This window comes from Arachis stenosperma, chromosome 9 (assembly GCF_014773155.1).
Source record: "Arachis stenosperma cultivar V10309 chromosome 9, arast.V10309.gnm1.PFL2, whole genome shotgun sequence".
NCBI classification, from domain to species: Eukaryota; Viridiplantae; Streptophyta; class Magnoliopsida; order Fabales; family Fabaceae; genus Arachis; species Arachis stenosperma.
The window spans coordinates 151,924,308-151,936,407 of NC_080385.1; the positions used below are offsets into that span (position 1 = coordinate 151,924,308).

General features: G+C 37.8%; 1 protein-coding gene across 1 annotated transcript; it reads left to right on the forward strand.

Moving 5' to 3' along the window:
* Positions 1–8,037: 8,037 nt before the first annotated feature.
* LOC130950960 (uncharacterized) lies at positions 8,038–11,485 on the forward strand. Its single transcript, XM_057879566.1, has 5 exons — positions 8,038–8,191; positions 8,702–8,748; positions 8,829–8,986; positions 9,923–9,987; positions 11,215–11,485. The coding sequence occupies exons 3-5, from the start codon at positions 8,842–8,844 to the stop codon at positions 11,281–11,283; spliced, it is 279 nt and encodes a 92-aa protein (XP_057735549.1). The 5' UTR covers positions 8,038–8,191; positions 8,702–8,748; positions 8,829–8,841; the 3' UTR covers positions 11,284–11,485.
* The last annotated feature ends 615 nt before the right edge of the window (positions 11,486–12,100 follow it).

The window sequence follows — 12,100 nt, forward strand, 5'->3', positions numbered from 1 at the left end:
AAGTTCCAGGAAGCCATAGTCGTGGCCAGACCGAAGACACTAGAGGAATTCCGAGACAAGGCCACGGGACAAATTGAAATAGAAGAGCTGCGTGAAACGCGAAGGAACGAAAGACCACCGTCATGAAGAGATGATGACAAGCCGAGCAGGTCTAATATCAAAGATCATAGAAAATCTTTTAAACTAACTCCAAAATTTGATTCCTATACCAGGTTCAACGCAAGAAGAGAAGACATAATAAAGGATATATTACACAACAGGATTATAAAGCCACCAGTCAAGGCAAGAACATACCAAGACCAAAAGTACGTGGACAAAGGGAAGCATTGCGCATTCCACCAAAAATTCAACCACACCACGGACGCGTGTGTGGCGGCTAAGGACCTATTGGAGAATTTGGCAAAACATGGACTACTAGACAAGTACATCGGTTCCTAGAACCAGAAGGAAACAGCTAACACGAGCAAGCCGAAGTATACTTCAGAACGCAGAGACAAAGGAACATGGCAGGACCCAGTAGAAACCCCCACCTCCAAAGGGATCATAAACTACATCTCAGGAGATTTCACCGGAGGAGGAATAACAAACATAGCAAGAAAGCAAAGTTATAGTGCCATGATGACAATGGAAGGAACTCAGCAGAACTCTCCAACGCTAACCTCCTCGGCCGTTGTCAATTTTGGTGCTTCCGATTTCAAATCAAGAACTCCAAACCTAGACGACCCAGTGGTAATTTCAGTAAGCACGGGAGGACTGACTGTGAAGAAGATTCTGCTCGATCCAGGAAGTAGCGCCGATGTCTTATTCTACTCCACATTCAAGAAGATGCAATTAAGCGACAAGTCACTACAACCGTCAGGAGGAGAATTGGCAGGTTTTTCTGGCGAGAGAGTCCCCATATCAGGTTACGTCTGGTTGAGAACGACATTAGGAGAACCCCCAAACTCCAAGACACTGAACATTCAATTTCTAGTGGTTGACTGTGCTAGCCCCTTCAACATCATTCTGGGATGTCCATCCCTTAACTCTTTCGGAGCTATTGTCTCCACCATTCATTTGTGTGTCAAGTTTCCTTTGCAAGACAACAAAATAGCAACAGTCCACACTGACCACAAGGACCACAGGCAATGCTACAATGCAAGCTTGAGGAAGGTTGCGAAGGAAGCCATCTCGAGGATTAATTCGGTGTACAATTCGGAGCATATCCCATGCCTGACCGAGATGGATCCTAGAGATGACCACAGTCGTCCTTCTCCAACAGACGATCTCGAAAAGGTAGAATTACATACAGATAACCAGTATACTAACATTGGATCAGCTTTTTCTACAGAAACAAAGCAACATTTGAAGAGCATTTTGAAAGCTAATTCCGACCTATTTGCTTGGACTCCGGCTGACATGCCAGGGATTGATCCAAATTTCATCTGCCACAAACTGGCGGTCAACCCCAATGCTCGACCTATACGACAGAAAAAATGTAATTTGGGAACTGAAAGAAGAAGTGCAGCAACAATAGAAACGCAGAAACTACTTGACGCGGGTTTTATAAGAGAAGTCTGATTTTGTTCATGGCTGGTAAACATGGTCATGGTCAATAAAAATTCAGGAAAATGGCGAAGGTGCGTGGATTTCACGGATTTAAACAAGGCCTGCCCAAAAGACTCGTACCCATTGCCAAACATTGACAGACTTGTAGACGACACCTCAGGTTACAAAGTGCTGAGCTTTATGGACGCCTACTCTGGATACAATCAAATCCAGATGCACCTAAATGACGAGGACAAGACAACATTTATAACCGACCAAGGTAACTTTTGTTATAAAGTAATGCCTTTCGGACTAAAAAATGCAGGTGCCACTTATCAGAGGCTAATGGACAAAATATTCAAAAAACAAATCGAAAGAAACATTGAAATATATGTTGATGACATGGTCATGAAATCCAGTTCAGAAGAACAGCATGAGTCCGACTTAAAGGAAGTCTTCCAACAACTCCGAATGCACAACATGAGATTAAATCCAGAAAAATGTGCATTTGGAGTGAAAAAAAGAAAATTCCTCGGATTCCTGTTAACAAACCGAGGTATAGAAGCCAATCCGGATAAATGTCAAGCAATCCTAAACATGCAATCACCAAGGACAATCAAAGAAGTACAGTGATTAACAGGATGCATAGCCGCCTTATCAAGATTCTTACCGGCTGCAGCAACAAGGTCTTACCATTTTTCAAGACCATGAAAAAGTCAGATAAGTTCGCCTGGACAGATGAATGTGAGAAAGCGTTCACCAAATTCAAACAAATCTTGGGATCACCACCCATACTGCAGAAACCAGAGCAAGGTAAACCACTGTCACTATTTCTTTCAATTTCAGCTAACACTATCAGCTCTGTCCTTATAACAGAAATCGGAAGGGAGCAACATCTAGTATATTTTGTAAGCAAAGTCTTGCAGAACGCCGAAACAAGATACCCAATGATTGAAAAGCTATCATTCGGCCTAGTAGTTACCGCCCAGCGCCTGAGGCATTATTTTCAAACACACCCAATCCTAGTTTGGACAGGTCACCCTCTGTGACAAATACTGTCAAAACCAGACTTAGCAGGGCGACTGACAAAATGGGCAGTCGAACTCTCTGAATTCGACATCTCCTATCAATCGAGAAGATCGCCCAAAGCCCAGGCATTAGCCGACTTCGTCTTTGAATTCACGAACAAAGATGAACTCATCAAATCCTGGGAACTGTATGTGGACGGGGCATCGAACGAGAATGGATGCGGAGCAGGAATTTTGCTAAAGGACGGCAATGGAGTCCACGCCGAACAATCAATCAGGTTCCTCTTTGAAACAACTAACAACCAGGCCGAGTATGAGGCCCTGCTAGCAGGCTTGAGACTAGCAAAGGAAGCAGAAATCTTGGCCCTAAAGGTGCACTGTGACTCGCTGCTCATGGTGCAATAGGTAAATGGCCAATTCCAGGTACACGATCCGCTCTTGGAAAAATATTTGACTTCGGTCAAACAGCTAACGACATATTTTCAATATTTTGAAATTCTACATATACCTAGAGAACAAAACAGTAGGGCCGACATTTTATCCAAGTTAGCCACACATAAGATAACAGACCAAACAGACAAACTACACCACATAACTCTAACAGAGTCAAGTTTAGAAACAAGGTCGGTGTTGAGTGTGACACATGCAGAAGATTGGCGAAGGACGTACATTCGCTATTTACAAATCGGGGAAATTCCAGAAGATGAAAGCCCGAGGACATTCAAATACAAAGCAAGCCAATATACTTTATTGGGACCAAATCTGTACAAGCGAGGCATATCCTGACCCCTCCTGAAATGTCTCGGCCAAGAAGAAGCCGAAGAAACGGTAAACAAATTGCACGACGGAATTTGCGGACACCACACTGGGAGTAGAAGTTTAACCATGAAAATATTCCGAGCTGGATACTACTGGCTGACGTTAAGAAAAGACTGCAGACATAAGGTACAAAGCTGTGACGCTTGTCAAAGATGCGCGCTACTCATTCACAACCCGGCCGAGCTCTTGCACACATCAAACATAAGCTGGCCATTCCACAAATGGGGAATGGATATACTCGGACCATTCCCAATCTCAACGGGGCAGGTAAAGTTCCTTTTGGTTTCTGTTAATTATTTCACAAAATGGATAGAAGCTCAGCCATTAGCAAAGATCACAGCTGAAAAGGTACAAAATTTTGTTTGGAAGTCTATCATATGTAGATTTGGATTACCCAAAGAAATTGTATCTGACAATGATAGGCAGTTTACGGACAAAAAGATCGCATCGTATTTAATAGATTTACATATTAAATATCACTTTTCCTCCGTCGAGCACCCACAAACTAACGGGCTCGCGGAAGCAGCTAACAAAGTTATCTTGCAGGCATTAAAAAAGAAACTAATAGACGCTAAGGGAGGATGGGCCGAACTCATACCAGAAATACTATGGAGTTATAACACAACACCGCATACAACAATGAAGGAGAGCCCATTCCGACTAGTATATCGCGCAGACTGTATGATACCCATAGAAATCAGTCAAGGATCAACACAAACCAAGTATTTCAACGAGCAAGATAACTCGGATACAAAAGTAGCCGAGCTCGACCTCATACAAGAGGACCGTGAACTCACCAAGCTCAGACAACAAGCAATGCAAGCGACAATAAAGAGGCAATACAACAAAAGGGTAAGGCCAAGAACATTAAAGGAAGGAGACCTAGTGCTAAGACAAATGGAAGAAGTCCGAAAACCACCTGGACATGGGAAGCTAGCTGCAAATTGGGAAGGCTCTTACCGTATTTCTAAAGTCATTGGCAAATGAGCATATGTCCTTGAAACATTAGAGGGAACGCCTCTACCCAACACATGGAACATTTCATCTTTGAAGACCTATTACAGTTAATCCTAAATGCAAGTACGAACTGGCCAGGTACTCTTTTTCCTGATCACGAGGTTTTTTCCCTAAAGAGGGTTTTACTCGGACAGGTTTTAACGAGGCCGACCACTTCGTACAATAAAATGTACATCAATAAATTCTATTCAGCTACATATTGTGTAGTAATCCTCATCGGCAAAAGTCAAGATAACATTAATACGTCAAACTGACCACTAAAGTCGGAAAAAAAGATATCAGCAAAGCTCGAAAAGCGATATCAAAGCAATACATATCATTCAAAATAGCGCAGAAAAAGCTAAATTAATGTTCATACATGAGCTCTTTACACAGCTCAAACATACTTCAAATACCAACCATCATCAAGGATGGATTTCAAAATACTAACATTATAATTCGGGAACAAAGTCTGAGACATAATCGGTCTTAGATCAAACAAAAAGTACCAAATATTCCTACTCTAAATAAAACCATATTACTAGATAGGTGGAGGAACATTCTCATCATGATCCTCACCCGCTTCATCTTGAACAAGCTTTCCATCAATCACGATCTTTGTCACATCAAACTGGCCAATATCAAACTTAGGAATGAATAGTGAAACTTAAGAAACGGCTCGATCAAACCCAGATATAAACATCTCAATACCTTGATCCTCCAGTTCATGGATCCGAGCAGTCATCTCACCCTTCGTCCTGTCACTATCCCTTATCTCACTTTAAAGTAAGCGAATCTGATCTTGAAGGCGAGTCACCTCGTCCTCCTTCTCCTTCATCTTCGTAGTGATATTAGAAACAGTTTCCTCCTTCTCCTTCATCTTTGCAGTAACATCCACAATAACTCCTTCTTTCTCTTTAATCATTCGCTCTAAAGAAGCAAACTTTTCAGCATCAGTTTGCTGCTCGGCCCCGAATAATTTGGTGGTGTGACCGACACAAAGCAAACGAGCAGCAACAGCCTACAAACACAAATCAAACACAATAAGTGACATAAAAAAAAGGAACAAAAAACGAAAATAAAGTCACATACCTGAACATATTTTCCCAAAGCTTCCACCCCAACCCGCCGAGTAAGTAACATATCTCCAGGATACTGAGAGACCCTATCGAAAAGCTCAACCAAAGGAAAATTCTCACTCTAGAGAGAATGTGAACTTGCTCCAGGTATAAACCCATGAAGCTTTCACTGACGGGAAAACGCCGACTTTGAACTTTCAGCAAAACCTTTACCTCCCTCAAACAGCACTTCCAACGAGTTTCCAGAACCATCTCTTTTCCTCTTCGAAGATGCCGGCTGAGCAGAAGAAAAAACCGCATCCCCCTCACCAATTTTAGGTAGGCTAGAAACGCCAGCGCCTTTATCCTTTTTCTTATCAAGGAAAGTTTGAAGCCGAGACGAACTCAGATGCGGAACTCGCCCACCTGCAGACAAAAGCAAAAAAGAAAAGCTTACAAAACCATACTAGAACAGAGCAATCAATAAAAGGTGCATACTTATATTACCTATGTAAGTCCTTAGCCCTTCTTCATCATTCTCCTTTTCAAAATGCAACATCTCAGGAATCAACAAACACTCGCCAGCAGCAAAATTCTCAATTAAAAATTCCACCACCAAATCCTCCTCCTCACTCCTATAAGCCTCAAGCACTTGCATGGGCTCAGAACACCAGTATAATGAAAATTTTTATATTAGTTCGTCATCAAGGTAAAAAGGGTACTCGGTCTCTACAGATTGGACCTTCACAAACAAAGGCTTAAAATTTTTGAAGGAAGACTTATAAAGTAAAAAGATGGAACGACCAGGGAAACTACTCAAAAACACCCATAAACCCCTCCGGACCCCTTTTGATTGAAACAGAGAAAAGAAAATACCCAAAGAAGATGGATACTCGAGAAACTCCATCAAGCATTGAAAAGCCTGCAAAAACGCCCATGAGTTTGGGTGTAATTGAGAAAGGGGCACAGTTAAGTTGAGTCAGTACATCACATTCAAAGGATAAAAAGAGAAATTTAATATGCAATTCAGTAAAACAAGGGGTGTACATATAAAAATACCCCCAATCCCCCCTACACTCGCAAACCCTCTCCTCATTGGAACAGGGGAGAAGTTCAATAGCAATGCCAGAACGATCGTTAACCAGTTTCATACTAAGAAGCTTGCTCAGCAACTCAGAAGTAGAGTACGAAGAGGCACGCGTTTTTACATTGTCATTCACCCAGTGATAAAGATCATCTTTCTTAACCTCAACCACTTTTAGTTTATCTTTTTCCTTTTCCCTGACCATTTTTTCAAACGCGATATAGAAAGAAAAACAAAAAAGAAGAAAACAGGGCAAGAAGAAAAATCTAACCTTTCGAAGTCATTCTAAACGCCAAAGCCAGATAAAAGCAAAAAAGGAAATGACGAAAATTTTCGAAGCAAATGATATACTTCTGCTGAAGAAAACTACTTCACCCCTGAAAATCCACTTTGAAATCATCTTTCTCTCGATCTTATATATACTTGTTAATTATTTATTTCATTCATATACTAACTTGGGCGTCGGAGTCTTTTTTTCAGGTACCATGTCCGGGTCCCAGTTCACAAGGATACTATCGGCTCAGGCAGACTTACTGAATACAGACCAACGCAAAGCCGACGTATACATCAGCCGCAGCATCCTTGCAAGAACAATGTTAATTGAAATTTTTTATTCGATATTTTTAAAAATTAATAATTAATCATTGTCATATATTTTTATTAATTTAAGTTTAATATTTATTAATTAATTATTTTACATTTTTTATTTATATAAAATTAATTTTATTAACTAATAATTTATTAATTAAATTAATAAACCAATAATTTAATCCATCGTGAAATCGAATTAATGGGATCATGGGATGGACTAATGATCGGATAACCTAATAGTTTACCGATTTCGTCCAAATTACATGTATAAGTAAATAAAACATTTTAAAAGTTTATTTGAAAAAACAAATCTAAAAAAATAAGGATCTAAACGTCATTTTGGTATATTTTTATTTTTAATATTGGGTTAACAATAATATTTCTTTGAATTGTAATTTAATGTAGTATTTTTAAAAAATGTGGGATAATTTAATTTATGGAGTATAAATTAGATCGTTCAATTTTGTACTCAGATTGTTCATACCCTAAATTTTTAAAAATTTTTAAATACAAACTGTTCAATTTATGTACTTTTCATAATTTTAAAAAATACAAAAAATTATCATGTTAAGGTATAACACTCATTTTATTTCCATATCTAAATTTTTTAGTCTCATTTTGGATAAAAAAAAGGACACCTACTCAAATAAAAATGTTAAAAACATTATTTTATAAAAAAATTTGTGTTAAAAATATATTTTATGGTGAATTTTATGTAAAAATTAATCGTTGAAAACTGTTAAATAAAAATTTAATCAAATTATTTAATAGTTCTCTATTATTAACTTCACGTGAATTCAACTAAATTTTATTATTTGTTTAGCTATATTTTTAAAAAAATAACACTTTTATAAATTAAATACATCAAAATTAAATTTTATAATTTATTATCTAATCCTATGAAGACAATTGTAAAATTTGTATGGTAGTATTAAAAAAAAAAAGGCTTGATTCAGCAGGAACCCTCCACAGTCTCACTTCTTCCCCCTCATTCCAGCATTTCTCTTCTCAGTCTGCCGCTGCTGCTGTTCTTCCCTTCCTCCTGCCGGCCGTCGTGTGTTTTCCTCCCCTACGCCGTCCCTTCACTGGTTCGTATTCTTCTCTTTTTTGTTTCTGTTTGTTTGTTTCTTTTTCTTTTTTCCATTTTTCTGCTTTTTAGTTGCTTTTGTTCCCTTGCTTCTGTACTTTTTTCTTTTGCTGCTTCTGTTAATTTTGGTCTCTTCACTGCGAACTTTTGCTTCCATCGTCCGTTCCTTCTAAAGTTTCTGTAACTTCACTTCTGTTGCTTCTATAGTTCTGTTATTTCATTAGTTATTACTGCTGCTATGTTGTGGCTTATGAGCTATGAAATTCTTGATTTGGTATGTTAATTCTTGTTGATGTTATGATATGAGCTTATTGATTTGGTATGCTTGCTGCTGTTGCTGTGAAAATGATGTTATTACTGTGATAATGACTTTGGTTGATGGTTTTGAATTCTTACCTGAGAGCATGCTTGTGTTTTTGTGTGTTTATTCATGATTTTATTTTATATGTTATTTTAGAAAAATACAAATTCTTAACTGGGGGAAAATAAACTCTCAATGTGAATTGTGCAGCTCCCCAACAGGGACAAAACAAGAGTGTGAGTTGTTCAACACCTCAGGTATGTATTTTTCTCTCGTTTGTTCTGCTATTCCTTATGTATGCAAGCATCTCTTTCATGTCTTATCTTCATTATTGAAGAGGAGAAGAAAAGATGCCTCTAGGGCTGATTCTAGGCATAGGAAGAGCTTTTCGAAGGAAGAGGACTTCTTCATTGGACATCCTATCATCAAAACGTGCTCCACGAGGTTACTACAAGGGCAAGAACTGCAAGCCTACTGGTTTCCATACCCGTAAAGGTATAGTTGACTTTAAAATTTTCTTAATTTCGTCTTGGCCTTTATAAATGTTATCTTTTGTCCACGTCCATGGATGTCAGAATTTGGAATATGGGTTCCTGCTCTCCGAAGCCATTTTGATTTATTCTTCCTTCATTTCAGTTGTCATTGTTTGTTCTTTTAAAAAATTTATGAATTAGATGTCCCAGATTCATTGTTGTTTTGTTTCTTAATTCTTTTCACTCTCTTCAGTCTCATAAGAATCGCTATACCTTCTCTTTGCTGTTATTGTTTGTTTATACAAGTTGGAAGCTTCTTAATTCTCGTGAAATGAATGAATTAATTATTTATTTTGTGTGAAATTTTTTCCTTTCTTTAATATCGATGTATAACTTGGGAACCTTTTTTCAATTTTTATAATAATTTCATGTTTCTATGACTTTGATTTGCTGATGGCTGCTTGCCATGAAATAATGCTCAATTCTTCACGTGATAGTTTGAGGGATTGTAGTTTACTCAGCTGGCAGCTCAGTCAGTTAGAATTAGAAGTAGTTAGCAGCTGTCTAGTTAGTTATACTAGATGAACAGTTAGACTTAGCTAAGTGTAACTCATACATGTATATTAGCATACCCTGGTAATACAGTGACTGTGCATTGATTCATTTTATCGTTTTTACCTTTCTTGTCACCCTTAGCTTTCTTTCTCTCTCATTCTCTAACTTTATCACAACCTTTCCTGGTACCTACACTGCTGTTAGAAAGTTTGGTTTTGTCATGACTCTAGATTCATTACTGAACTTTTAGTTGTAGAAATCAGTCATATGCTTACTAGTATCCATCAATTTTTTTAGTTTTTTTTTTCATAAATATATTAGCTACTTTCTACGATTTTTTTTCTTTGATTCATTTTTTCCTTTTTGCCTGTCAAGTTGAATGTAAATTTGCACTTTGTTGCAGGTGGGTATGTGGTAGTGCAAGAAAAATTGCCAAACTATGTAGTCCCTGATTTGACAGATTTTAAGGTTTGAATTTTACACCCAGCTTGTAGTGTTCGCTAGTGTTTCGTTAATCCGTTTGTTTTCAACATGATTACAAATTTATAATGCTGAGATGAGTTCCCATGGAAATTTTGTGCCAAGAGATGGTTTTCCTGATGGCTACGAGGGAAAAGAGAATGAAGATATCCGGGGAAGGAAGTGTAAAGGAAGGAGGGGGTTAGAGAATTTCATTTAATTGATTAGGGAGTTTAAAACCCTCATTCTTGGGGAAGTCCAAAGTAGCATTTGTTTCTTATCTTAGGACAAAAAGGATGGAGACTGAGGTGGCTGCAAAGGAAGGAATGCTAGAGATGCGTATTTGGCTTCTATTTGTTCGGATAGTACAGAAATAACTGCCCACAAGTCAAGACATGTCTTGTGTCTCTATTTTAAAGTATACAAGTTATCTTAAAATTTGTCTCGACAAAGGTACAACATTAAGCTTTTGTCAAGACATGTATTTTTCCCCAACATTTTTTTATCACCTCTGTTTTTATGACAAGAACCAAATGCTACTTAAATGTAAGTATGGTTTATAAAGGGGTTAGTAAAAGCTCTACAGTGCCTGTAGCGTTATCCCTCTATTAAATCTTGGAAACAAGGATAAATGCTCTCGAAGTCTCTTCCTTTTCTCCCTTCCCCTCTAAACACAACTCTCAAACAGTCAAACAACTACTAGTAGATAATTTGACATTGTTTCTTTGTTAAGCTCTTTAATTCTTCTATCTTTTAAGCTTTTCTAGTATATCATTATTTATGTTTCTTCAGCTCCCTTCGCCCTTAGCTTAGGTGCAGCCCAATACATACTAGCTTTGTGTGAGTGGCTTTAATATTTAATAGTTTTTAGATATTCTGCCACTTAAAGGGATGCAAACGCAACATGGAATAGTTGGTCAAACAGTGGCTGGTTGAGCGTAATAGTAATATTATAGGCAACATTAGGATCCACAATGGCAATAAGTATTCTTGTGATGTGGTTATACCATTAAATTGTGTTATGATCTCTTTTATCATAGAAGTAATTTTTTTACTTCCATAGACATTGTCGAGCTTAAAATGTCTGCTATGGTGATCTAAAGGGGTGCAAAAAATATGGCTTCATCACTTCATTGATTATTTCCTTTTATGAATGATCAAAGTCATAATCCTTCACTGATGAATTATAGTCCATAACTGTCAGTGCTGATTAGCGTCATTCTTTCTTTTATGCAGCTCAAACCATATGTATCTCAGTGTCCTAGAGATGCCAAGACCTCAGAGGCTTCTGCATTGACTAAGTAAACCAAATGGAGTAGTGTAAGATGGTTTCTTTGTAACACTGCAGAGTGCAGACTATTTCTTTGGAAAAGAGTTGGTAGAAATAGCCATTCATTTAAGCGGTCATGCTTTTTGATTATTACATTTACCGTATTGACTGGCCTAAAACATCTCTGTTATGTGATAGTGATACTACGATTTAGACTATCAAAACCATTAATAAATTTTTGCTGTTATTTTCCTATGGTTTCTTTAGTATTACTGTACTTCTGGGTAAAAGCGAATCAAATCAACTCAACATGGCAACGCATGAATTTATATATTGCATTTATATGGATTTGAATTTCAACAAAGCCAGAAAATTGAGACCCATGGAGAGATAATGAATCGTAAAGGGTCAAGAAGCAAATTCTAACAGACCATAAAAAATTATAAAAAAGACTCCAAAAACAGCTAGAGCAAAGTACCTTACCCCCGCTCCAAACATCACAAGGATGTTTCTTTTCTTTTCTTTTTTTTTTCATCCCTGTTATGTCATAAATATTCTGAAAGTGATTTAATGTTATTCTTCATCTTTAAATTTGTCAAAAGTTTTGATAAAGTTCTGAGTGCTTTTTAAATTAATGGATACACGAATTAAAAGTAACATCTCCACCAACTGTTCTGGTGTTATCACAAGCTTCACCTTCCAAAACCTGCTGCTGCATCCATTACTACTACCACTGCCATAGAATTGTTCCATGATGGAGGACCTCTTGAGCAGGCCAATTCCATGTTGGTAGTCCAATGACATTCGATATGGCGCAGGGCTCGCGATGATAGAAATACTATAAAAGATAAT